At 36.1% G+C, this 13,406-nt stretch overlaps 1 protein-coding gene across 1 annotated transcript in view; it reads right to left on the bottom strand.

The window, feature by feature from the left end:
- Positions 1-5,795: 5,795 nt before the first annotated feature.
- Positions 5,796-13,406, bottom strand: part of LOC104111741 (DEAD-box ATP-dependent RNA helicase FANCM) — a 38,344-nt gene continuing 30,733 nt past the window's right edge. The window contains exon 23 of the mRNA XM_070196665.1: positions 5,796-6,525. Within this exon, the coding sequence (XP_070052766.1) occupies positions 5,958-6,525 (568 nt within the window). The 3' untranslated portion in view covers positions 5,796-5,957. The remainder of the gene's footprint in view (positions 6,526-13,406) is intronic.

The following is a 13,406-nucleotide window of genomic DNA, read 5'->3' as shown; positions in this document are numbered from 1 at the left end:
TAATTTTAAAAAAACAAAATCTGTTGGGCCAGCTTAGCCCACTTAGCCCACAGGCCGGGACCATGAGTTCGTAGGCCCGGTCTCGGGCCGGTTCCTACAAAAAGACCATTTGGCTCGGGACCGGGACCATTTGGACTGGCCCGTTTAGGGCTCGGACCGGCCCACATGCCAGCCTTAATGTAGGGTATTCAAAATTCAAAATCTGTTGCTAGAGATATCGATAAATCAAAATTGAGTCATACTGAAATAAAGTTTCACCGACCAAAGAATCATTTAAATTTTTAGATAGCCGATTAAAGTGGATTTTAAATTAAGGATAATATCTTCACTTGCATCATTATAATGATAATCATTATTGAAATATATCTAATTTTTAGAAATTGAAATTTCAAAATAGAAATATTTTTTTAAACATAATAGCATACCAAATAAGAATTCAAGTCGTAATAAAAGTGTCACGACCCAATTCTCCCCCCATAAGATGTCGTGACGGCACCTAGTCTCTACGACTAGGTAAGCCTAACAATTGCGGAAAAATCGAAAATAAAGACATAATCAACAACTAACTTTTCACCAGATAACTATATAACGAAAAAATACCGCTCGGCATGTACAAGTAACCAACAGCTCGAGTATAACAATATTCCCAAAACCGGTAATCACAAGTCACAAGCTCTAAGAATTTGTCTAACTATTTCTATACATCAGTAACTAAAAGAAAAAAGAACAACATGAAAGGGATAGAGGGAGACTCTGAGGTCTGCGGACGCTGGCAGATATACCTTGAAGTCTCCGGAGCAGCAGCAAGTACGCAACTAATAGCGGGGCTGGTAAGAGGTACCTGGATCTGCACACAAAACATGTGCAGAAGAGAAGCATGAGTACACCACAACGGTATCCAGTAAGTGCCAAGCCTAACCTCGATAGAGTAGTGACGAGGTCAGGTCAGAGCCCTACTGGTATATAATAATTTAAGGCAGAAAAATATAGCAATGTAATAAGAGACTGAAAATTTAATGAGGAGAAACTACAGAAAGATAATAGCACAGCACGTAAGGATAAACAACGGGGGCACTCCCGAGATACCGTCTCACAGTCCCAAAAGTAAACGCTCAACAGGGGATCTCCCGAGGTACCGCCTCGTAGTCCCAAAAGTAAATATGCAGGGGGATCTCCTGAGGTAACGCCTCGTAGTCCCAAAAGTAAATATGCAGGGAGATCTCCCGAGGTACCGCCTCGTAGTCCCAAAAGTAAACACACAGCTCGAAATCGATGAAAACAACAATTACAGCAAGAAATCCTACAGCTTATGGCTAAATACAAGTCAAGAAAAAATAGAAAATCAACTAAGCATGTTGTACAGGTTTCAAATAAGCAATTAAGATACGTAGACATGCGATATTAGGCTAACAGGATAACTACACATGCTGGTATTACTCAATTAAGACGTAACAGGTTACTGCTCAGTAAAAATTAGATTTTTCAGCAATTAGCCCGTGTACGCACTCGTCACCTTGCGTACATATCACAGAAGTATCACAACAGTACCAAATCCTATGGGGATTTCCCCCACACAAGGTTAGACAAGCCACTTACCTCGAGCCAAGCTCAATCAATCAACAAGAATGCCTTTTCCTCGACTTTCCGACTCTGAATGGCCCAGACCTAGCCAAAAACAATCGCATACTATAAATACAACTATAATAAACTAATCTAATTAATGAAATCAAGACTTTAACATGAATTTCGAAAATCGCTCCAAAAAGTCGACCCGGACTCACATCTCGAAATTCGGGAAAAGTCACAAAATATGAACGCCCATTCAACCACGAGTCCACCCATACCAAAATTACTCAAATTCGATACCAAAACCTCAATCAAAACCCAAAATTTCGGTTGAAGAACCTTCCAACTTTTTTCCAATTTTCTCAACCCAAATACTTAATTAAAAGATGAAGTTAACAATAGATTAGTGGAATATAACCATAAATGAGTTAAGAATCATTACCCAACAACTTCCTCTGAAAATCCCTCAAATTATCGCCTAAATCTGAGCTCTCAAAGTCCCAAAATAAAAATTGGATAAAACCCTCGAACTTAGCCTTTTTCTGCCCAGCAATCTCGCTTCTGCGAGGGGTTCACCGCTTCTGCAGTTCCGCACCTGCGGAAAAACAATCGCAGGTGCGGACTTAACTTAAGTCCTCTAAAATCGCTTCTGCGATCAAGGGCCGCTTCTGCGTTCCTTTCACCGCTCCTGTGAGTCCGCTTCTGCGAGACTCTGACCTCTTCTGCGGTCCCAGCTGGGCAGGCCCATAATCGCTTATGTGGCTCGATGGCCGCTTCTGCGGCCCAAAGTGCGCAGGTGCGATTACACCAGGTGCAACAACTTCAGTCAATCCAACACATTTTTAAATGATCCATTAATCACCCGAAATCAACCCGAGGCCCCCGGGACCTCAACCAAACATACCAACAAGTCCTAAAATATCATATGAACTTAGTCGAGCCCTCAAATCACATCAAACAACAACAAAAATATGAATCACACTCCAATTCAAATTTAATGAACTGGAAACTTCAAACTTCTACAACTGATACTGAAACCTATCAAATCACGTCCGATTGACCTTAAATTTTGCACACAAGTCAAATTCGACATTACGGACATACTCTAATTTCCGGAATTGAAATCCGACCCCGATATCAAAAAGTCCACTCCCGATCAAACTTCCTAAAAATTCAACTTTCGCTATTTCAAGCCTAATTCAGCTACAGACCTCCAATTCACAATCCGGACACGCTTCTAAGTCTAAAATCATCTAACGGAGATAACGGAACCGACGAAACTCTATTCCTGATTTGTCTTCACATAGTTCCAACATTCTTGAACTTAAGCTTCCGTTTTAGGGACTAAGTGTCCCATTTCACTCCAAAACCATAAATAAATCCTCCCGACAAGTTACATAAGCATAAAATGATACGGGGAAAGCAATAAATAGGGGATCGTGGCTATTACTCTCAAAACGACCAGCCGGGTCGTTACAAAAAGAGTCACGCCGTAACCAAAGAATCGTTCATATTGTGCCAACCTTTGTGCTTTGCCATAGCTCATAAATACGAGTTATTATTTTGCTTTGTGACTATTTTTAGGTTCCAATGATACCAATAAGAATGGTGCAAAAATAAAATTATCACTACGAAATTTGAGAAAATGTTAGCCTTTTTTCATGTAGTGTTTCTTAATTAATATCTAATGATTATCTAGAAGGTTTAAATTTTAAGGTTATTTACATATAATTCAAATAACTCAGATATTTAACATGGTTAATGTCAAATATCAAAATGGAGTCATACTAGAAAAAACTTCACTGGCTAAAGAATTTTTAAATTTTAGATAGCCGACTAAAATGAGTTTTGAATTAAGGATAATATTTTCACTTACATTATTATAAAAATAATTATTATTGAAAAATAAAGTTTTAGAAACTGAAATTTTAAAATAGAAATATTTTTAAAAAATATCAACACACCAAATAAGAGTTCAAGCAGTAGTAAAAGAGTCAAGTCGTATCCAAAGAGTCCTTCATAGTCTCAACCTTTGATTGTTTTGCCATAAATATGAGTTATTATTTTGATTCCTGATTATTTTTTGGATCCAATGACACCGGCGAGAATGGTACCAAAAAAGAAAAATAGAATTATAACTAGAAGATTTGAGAAATATTTAATCATTTTCATATAGTGTTTCTTAATTAATATCCAATGATTATCTATATTTATCGAAAAGGTTTAAATTTTAAGATTATTTACATATAATTCAAATAACTCAAATATTTAATATGGTTAGTTTCCGCACATCCGCGCGGGTGCTAATACTAGTGTTAAGTAAAAGTTTTTCCCTTGTATCTCAGTCACTTTTACTTTTTTTTGTTTTGTTATTTTGCTGTAGAATAATCTGAAGAGGTAACTAAACGAGGAACAGAGAAAAACCAACCACTAAACACTCTTTAAGATATTTTGTGAGATAAAGCAAGTTCACCCTTTATTACCTTTCTAGTCAATTGGAATAACTAGATTTCTTTGCACAAAAGCGGAAAGTGCATCAACTGAGTACAATAAAAGCATAGGTTGGAATGGAGATGTATGTAGCATCTAAATTTGAAGGGTTTAAAATTACTCTTGCACCCATTACGCAATTAAAATTACGAGTTCAACATTTAATATTTTTGAAATTTTAGTGATATTTTAAACGTTTATATTTACATTCCATGTGTAAACTATACATCGATTTGATTTTTGATTTTCTGTAATTTGGTATTACATTTAAGAAAAAAAATCGACATATTTGATTTAATTTGGTTACACAAAAATGAGGGGAAACCGAGACTACTATGTGTGTGTGTATTGGTTTATAGATTTTTGTAATAATTTTATGTATTTTTCGTAATTTTCTTTTGTATTTTGCTTTCCAATCTTGGATGTCAGGTCATTACTTTGCTTTGTAAATCAATATTTACTCATTTTGATATATCATTGGGGGATGTAGATAGTGGTGAAAGATTGTTCGAATGGTGAATGAATTGCAACGAATTCTATTAGTAATTTCTGTGTATATACAATCTTAACAAAATTAAAGGAAATTATGCCACTGTTAGCTAACTTGCATTTAGTTTCTTGATGTTTTCGTTAAATGCATGTAGTTTACATATACACAAAGGAAAAGGAACAAACTTAAAAAACCGACAAACAAAATAACAACCACAAAATTATCGCAAGAGTCTATTTGGAAGGACACCTTGCAATTGACCTAGTAATTATACAATAAAGAAGTTACAAAAATAAATTTGTTTGTCATAACGTAATTACAATGTAATGTCATGTGTCATGTTAGGTTACACAAGTATAATTAAATAGTTAGATATTTTATATTTTAAATTAAAGTTAATGATACGAAATAAATTTTTTAGAAGGATAAGTGAATATACTTTAATGTGTGACAAATATATATATATATATATATATATATATATATATATATATATATATGCATATAAGGAATATTAGATTTTATTTATTACCGTATTAGGTATTTAAAATACATATTTTAAAAATATATATTTTGTAATTATAAATTGCGAGCTAATATCATAACTAGTAGGAATCTTACTACTCACATGAACATAATGAAATTCATGATTTGTTCCATGTTTTAAATAACAAAAGAATATACATGAGTTTAGAAAGTATTTTTTGAAAATAAATATTTGTACTAATAAATAGAACAACATTTTAATAAAGCACAAAATTAACAAGTGTTTCTCACATATTTGAAATAGAAGAGAGAATGAAACGAATAATATATTTGACAAATAAGAATAAAAGAAAATTTTAGAACTCACGTTGCAATTATACAAATGTACTATCAATTCTCAGCCATTGCTCGACAATTGAAGAGCTAATTGTTACCCCTCAATTACACCCAATTACGTGTTGACCAAATAATTACTTAGCTTGACAAATGATCCAAAATTGTTTAATGACATCCAAATCCAATTATAAGGTTTGCTTCCAAGCACACTCTAAATAAATTGATGCCACTTTTATTTATTTTTTCTTTTGTGGGGGAAGGGGGTGGGGAGGGGGGGGGGGGGGCGTAGAAGGACTATGTACAAAGTGCTTTAGACATTAAGCTCATCTTGACAAAAAAAGAGAAACAAAACATCTGCTTGAGAAATCACAGGCAAGTATTCAACCATGCACATATGCTTCACACAGCCAAAGCACTTTACGTGGACTAGGGAAACAATATCTTTGAAATTACATACAGCAAAATGTTTCCATATTCCTTGCATTTACATACGCCTCATTTGCGTCACGATTGACTTTCCTGTAACCATTAAACGATGCGGATAATAAATACGAGCTGTAACACCAACTTAACAATCGAGACAGAAAAACTAAATTCCTAGATCAAATGAAGGAGAGTTTCCGCCATCAGGATTTTGTGTAATAGGTATTGAATTCACTGTATTCTGAACCAAGGACTGTGATTTATTTCTGAGCATTCTAGCAGCCTCTGCTTCCATTGCATCAAGATCGATACTTTGAAAGAACTGGTCATCATCAAATGGATCACCAACTTCATTGTTTGCTGCTTCTTCCAAAAGATGTGAGTTTACACCAACAGCTTTAGAATGAAGAGAGAACTCATCGTGTAAATTGACAACTGGCAGTGAAGTTGCCTGATAATAGCTCAACTTTCTTTTCCGGCTCTCTAACTTGCTATCGTTTTCTCTCAAAGAGCAAGTGGTTGAGCATGGTATGGCTTCTGGTGCGATTCTATTAATACTTTGCTGAAAGTTTGAGGGATATTTCGTTATTGACTTTGGGTCAGTTTGAGGTGTGTGATGATTTGCTGTTCCAGATGAGCTCTTGCTTTCATCTGCTCTGCTAGTTGGAACCTCAGAATCAGGAGTATAATCATTTGAAAGGTTGAGAATCGGTGACTGAGTGAGCAATGAACGCCTGTGATTAAAGATTGGCTTAGGTCCAGAAAACAAGGCAATGCAGCCGTGATCATCAGATGATCTATGACTTCATGAAAATATTACTAAAAGGGAATCTATCTCCCTCATAAAACGGTACTTCATCAATAATGAAGCAATTTACAGTAACATTCAAGAAAGTGCTAAAAGAAGATATTCATTAATTCTTTACAACATTTAAAGCACTTCGCATGAATGATCAGACGCATTTGCCCCATCTGAAATAGATTGATCTTTTCCCTTTCTTCAGTTTACAACATTCAAGAAAGAGGGAAGGATAAGAAATTATATATTGTTGACCAGCTTAATTATAGGAGAAGAATCAGAGAATCAAATCTTTAATTAATAGCTTGATTGTAGGAAGATTGTATTGTAACTAAATATTCTCTCATTACTTTCATTTATTTACTTTCCTAGAATAGCTGTAGGACTTTAGTATAAAGGGATGTATCAGTAGGATGTTAAATATACATTGAAATACAAAGAAGCCTTCTCTTCTTCTCAATTTCGTCATGGTATCAGAGCCATTGCTGTCCTTTTGAGGTGAGTTTTCTCCCTCTGCAGCGCACTAATGTTCCATAGGTTGAGTTTTCTCCCTCTTTCTTATAGTTTTCTTGCTAATGTTTCTGTCCGAAGCTTTTTTTCTCACCCTCCGCTAGTTCCGTACAAAAACTGGTATCACTAGAAGGATTATACCTACTGTACGACCTACCCAAACTAGTTTCAGATTTTTTCGAACACCAGAAGACAAGTCCGGCGTAATCAGTTAGCTCCAGTAGTCTTTTTTCAGATTCCGAAGGCTGTTTTGGGTTACCAGGTTCTTCTGTTTAGCACTTATATTCTGAAATTTTTTTTGTGCTTCGGATTGTTCAAAAATATGGGGGACTTAAAAACAGTAGATAACAATAATTCTGTAGACAATAATTCTGATTCACATGGTATTAGTATGATAAAATTGGATGGTGCTGGTTCGTATCCTGCTTGGTCAAGGGCTTGTTTGTTGTTTATTAAATCCAGGAAAATGATTGGTTATATTACTGGAGAAAAGAAACAACCTGATGTGACTGATGCTACTTATAGTCAATGGAATTCTGATAATTTCCTTGTTATGACTTGGCTTTTGAATACTATGCATCCTCGAATTTCTAAACAATATTTGTTGTTTGACACTGCTGAAAAAATCTGGAATTCAGCCAAGCGCACTTATTCTCGCAAGGAAATGATGCCCAGATTTTTGAAATTTGAAATAAAATTCATGCGACTAAGCAAGGTGAGTTGACTATCACTGATTATTATTCTGAGTTAAGCGGGTTACGGCAGGAGATTGACTACTATCAGGAACTCCAAGCAAAGTGTATTGATGATGCAGTTCTATTTCAACGATTGATTGAAAAGGAAAGGGTCTATGATTTTCTGGCCGGTTTGAACCAAGAACATGATAAGATCAGGGTTCAAGTTCTCGGTAAAGTTCCTTTTCCTTCTCTTGAGGATGCATAAGAGAGCCGGCGAGGGGTCATGCTTTATTCAGCACCAATGGAGAAGTTCGGGTTAGTTGTGTCTCATGAACAATCAAAGGCGTTCACTTCTGATAAAGATTACCTGCACTGTGATTACTGTGGAAAGCCGAGGCATATGAAGGAGACATGCTGGAAACTACATGGTAGACCAACTAGAGGTCGTGGAGGAAAATGTGTAGGTTCATCAAGGGTTCAGGCTAATATTGCAGAAAATGTAGAGACATCCAGGGAAAATGCTTTTGGAGAAGCTTTGTCTTCGGATGAAGTTCAACATCTTCGTTGTCTCCTAAATAAACTTGACTAATCTAATGTTGCCACTTCCAATTACGTGCAGTCAGGTATTGCCTTTAATGCTCACCTTAATTCTTGGATTATTGATTCTGGTGCGAATAGACACATGACAGGCTCCTCTAAAGGCTTTAAAAATTACTCTCCCAATTCCAAAGGGGATTATGTCAGAATAGCCAATGGCTCCCTAACTCCTGTCCCTGGAACAGGTTCTGTTGTTTGTACACATGATATTACATTATCATTTGTTCTCCATGTGCCTGAATTTCCTATTAACCTGTTATTTGTTAGCGCCATCACCAAAAAACTAAACTATAGTGTCAAGTTCTTTCTTGATCATTGTGTTTTTCAGGATCTTCAAACAAGGAAGAGGATTGGCAGTGGTAGATTGCATGATGACTTATATTGGATTGATGGAACTCGAGATGTGGTCACGCCTTTTTTGGAGGAAATAAGGATGTCAACAAAGAAATAATACAATGGCATAGACGGTTGGGGCACCCATCATTTTTTACTTTAAAGAAGTTATATCCTAGTTTGTTTTCTAAAACTGAGTTTAAATCTTTGTTTTGTGATGCTTGCGAATTTGCCAAGCACACTAGAAACTCTTATCCTTTGAGTGATGATAAAAGTACAACTCATTTTTCAACTATTCATTCTGATGTGTGGGGTCCTACTCAAACAGTTTCTTTATTTGGTAGTAGATAATTTGTTATTTTTATTGATTGTTGCACTAGAATGACTTGGGTGTATTTGTTAAAGGCCAAAAGTGAAGTTTTCTCCTGCTTTCAGTCATTTCATAAGATGATTTGCGCTCAGTTTGAGTCTAAGATAAAAATCTTGCATACTGATAATGGCACAGAATACATGGATAAAAATTTTGGTGCTTATTTGGAGTCTTATGGGATAATCCATCAAACTAGTTGTCCTTATACCAGTGCACAAAATGGGGTTGTACCGTTGTAGAAAGGAAAAATATGCATTTGTTAGAAGTGGCAAGATCTCTTATGTTTACCACGAATCTACCAAAACCTTATTGGGGGATGCCATTTTAGTAGCTACCTATCTCATCAATAGAATGCCACTAAAAGCCTTCAATTTCCAGACTCCTCTGGAAGTATTAAAGTGTAAGAATGATAATACTGTCCCTTCGAAGGTATTTGAGTGTGTCTACTAATGTTCACACTAGGAACTCTGGGAAACTTGATCCTAGAGCCCTTAAGTATGTCTTTATTGGGTATTCTCCAATACAGAAAGGGTACAAATACTATCATCCTACCTCTAGAAGAATCTTTGTCAGCATGGATGTTTCCTTTCGAGAATCTGAGCCCTATTTCGGTATTACATCATCACCTCTTCAGAGGGAGAGCTATAAAAGAGAAGAGATGATTCTCCCGAGTTCTATTGTTGAAACCACTGCCAGTACCATAGGGGAAAGTAATTGAAGACAGAATATATGGGGAGACTATTGGGCATTTGGATAGAACTGATTTGAAAACTTACTCAAGGAGAAATAGAGCAAAAGAAATCATCATGCAATCTGCAGAAGCTGAACCTTCTTCTACTAGTGAGTTACCTATATTTCCAAATGAGTTAGATGTACCTATTGCTCACAGAAAAGGAGTCACATCTTGCACCACCAAACATCATTTATCTAACTTTTGTCTCCTATAAATCTTTGTCTCCCTCCTATAGAGTCTTTGCCTTGTCTATTTCTTCTGTGTCTATTCCCCAGAATTGGAGGAAGCTTTTGCAAATCCTAAATGGAAGGAAGCTATGATTGAAGAAATAAAGGCCTTATCAAAAAATAAAACTTGGAAACACTTCACCACCAGACAAAAAGTTGGTTGGCTGCAAATGGGTCTTCACTGTGAAGCACAAAGCTGATGACTCAATTGAAAGATTCAAAGCAAGATTAGTGACTAAGGGATTCACTCATACTTATGGAGTAGATTATCAAGAGACATTTGCCTATGTTACTAAAATGCACACTATCAGAATCACTTTGTCTTGTGTAGCTAATCTTGATTGGGACTTACAATAGTTTGATGTGAAGAATGCATTTCTTCTTGGAGACTCAGAAGAAGAGGTGTATATGGAGATCTCTCCTGGATTTGATATTGAACAAAGTCAAGGAAAAGTGTGCAGATTGATGAAAGCCTTGTATGGACCTAAGTTGCTCGGACACGGGTGCGGGTGTCCGACACGGGTGCGGATCTTGAGGTTGGATATTTCAAGATGTAAATTTTAAGATTCGGGGAAACGGATCCTAGTACGGAAACGATTGCGGGGATCCGGCTAAAAATAATTTTAAAAAATAAAAATCTCTCTAATTTATGAGAAATTTTGTGGAATACTTACGTATAGCTTGTAAAGTGTGGATTTCATTTTTATTCTCAAGTTGTAGATAAGTAAAAGATTGATTTCCTAGATAAGATATGCTATTTTCTTCAAATTTACCCTAATTTTAGTTCTGATTTCGGTAATCAAATTGTATCTCATCTCGAACTTTTCTGTCCGTCGTGTTCAAAGTACCCAAAATTGTTTGACCAAATCCTGTACGGATCCCATACCCACACCCATAATAGTGTCGTGTCGACACGGGTACGGCACCTAAACTGCCATGTCGGAGCAACCTAGATATGGACTGAAGCAATCTCCTAGAGCTTGGTTTGACAGATTCTGCAAAGCAATTATCTCTTTCGGCTACCAACAAAGCAATGCTGATCACACCCTCTTCATAAGACATCAAAAGGGTAAACTCACTCTTCTCATAGTTTATATTGATGATATAGTAATGACAAGAGATGACATAGAAGAGATGACCCGATTGAAGAAGGTGTTGGCACAAGAATTTGAAATCATAGATCTAGGGAAGTTGCAGTACTTCTTGGAAATTGAGGTTGCTAGATCAAAAAAAGGAATCTTTATTTCTCAAATGAAGTATATTTTGAATCTCTTGAAAGAAACTGGTATGACATGTTGCAAACCGACAGAATCACCCATTGAAAGTAATCACAAGTTACAAAGCGGAACTGGAAAGTCAGTTGATAAGGAAAGATATTAAAGACTGGTTAGAACACTCATTTATCTCTCCCACACTAGACCAGACATAGCCTATTCAATTAGCTTGGTGAGTCAGTTCATGCATGATCCCTGAGATCCTCATATGCAAGTTGTCTTTCACATTTTGCGGTATTTAAAGTCTCCACCCGGAAAAGGTCTGTTGTTCTCCAAACATGGTCACCTCCAGATAGAAGCCTTTACAGATGCGAATTGGCCTGGATCTCTAGATGACAGAAGATCTACATCCGGCTAATGTACACTCGTAAGAGGAAACTTAGTTACTTGGAGAAGCAAGAAGCAAAGTGTAGTTGGTAGATCAAGTGCAGAGGTAGAATATAGAGCTATGGCCCAGGGTGTATGTGAACTTTTGTGGTTACAAAAGCTACTAGAGGAATTGAGAATGTCTGAAAAACTAAAACTTTCCTTATATTGTGACAACAAGGCTGCCATTAGTATAGCTCATAATCCAGTCCAGCATGACCGAACAAAGTATGTTTAAATTGATCGACACTTCATCAAAGAAAAAGTTACAAGCGGTGTCTTGAGTTTGTTCCATATGTCATCTAAAAGGCAGCTAGCTGATGTGTTTACCAAAGGTCTCAACAAACGGACTTTCCATATACTGGTTTGCAATTTGGGCATGTGTGACATCTTTGCACCAACTTGAGAGGAAGTGTTGACCAGCTTAATTATGGGAGAAGAATCAGAGAATCAAATCTTTAATTAATAGCTTGACTGTAGGATAGCTTGATTGTAGGAAGATTGTATTGTAACTGAATATTCTCTCATTATTTTCATTTATTTACTTTCCTAGAATAGCTGTAGGACTTTAGTATAAAGGGATGTATCAGTAGGATGCAAAATATACATTGAAATACAAAGAAGCCTTCTCTTCTTCTCAATTTCATCATATATGTATAGCTGAAGATTCTGTGAGTATATGCACAAATATATCATGGAGTGCAATTAACAGTTTAAAGCATAAAGAATCAGCATCCAAGCTTTCTTGAGTCACAAAATCTTCTCTAAACAAAGTCAGATATCGAGCTCATGCCCCTGTATCTGTGTGAACATAGTTTTGCTTCCTAATATGATACATGTTTCAGGTGCCATTACCTTCAAATTAAGGTAGATTATGATTAGGCAACTCTGAATGATTTTTCTAGTCCTAGATTTTAGCATAGCTATTTAAATCATCATTTTCTCTACTTAGTGTTGCGTATTCGCTCTCATCCAGAACAACCAAATGAAATAATCAGTTTATTCATTAAATTTAGTAATTAAGGAAGCGGTTAGAGAGGTGTTAGGGTCACGAGGGGATAGTCTGGTGGACACAAAAGTAGGGGTGATTATCGGGCGGATCAGGCGAATATTTGCGCTTAACGGTTCAACTTATTGGTTATCGGTTTATAAATGTAGTAATCTGCTAGCCAATCAATAAGACATCGGGCGGATTGGTCTCGGATTAGCGATTATCTGGCTGTTTATCAGCTAAATCAAATAGACAATAAAAAAGTAATAGAGAACTAAAGATAAGCGAAAATTTAGGTCCAAATTTATTTATATCATATTTCCTAATCCATGTGACATGCAATATCCAGTACAGGGGAGAGTAAATAAGTATGTGGTATGGATAAAAAAAAATTGACAACTCAATTGAAAGAAAAAATAATTTTTACGAGGAAAACAAGTTAGTTAACTAATGCACAAACAAATCTCCTTATCTCATAGAAAAATCCATGTGACATGCAATCCATGTCCGACCAAATCCATGTTTGAACTTTGAAGAGCTGACTGTTGAGGGAGACGACTGCTGCCAGTGTTGAATTGAGAAATTAAGGATTTAGGGTTTCAAGTAGTACTTTATATACATAGGGGTAAAAGTTCAAATATAAAAATTCTTAACGGGTTAACGGTTTATCCGATAAGGAAATTGAGTAATCCGTCCCCAAACCGTTAAGCAGTTAATTATAAAATTTTAATCCATTCA

The sequence above is a fragment of the Nicotiana tomentosiformis genome, chromosome 3, assembly GCF_000390325.3.
Source record: "Nicotiana tomentosiformis chromosome 3, ASM39032v3, whole genome shotgun sequence".
In the NCBI taxonomy this organism is placed as follows: Eukaryota; Viridiplantae; Streptophyta; class Magnoliopsida; order Solanales; family Solanaceae; genus Nicotiana; species Nicotiana tomentosiformis.
The sequence above is the reverse complement of the archived record's forward strand: the minus strand, read 5'-3'. Positions and strand labels throughout refer to the sequence as shown.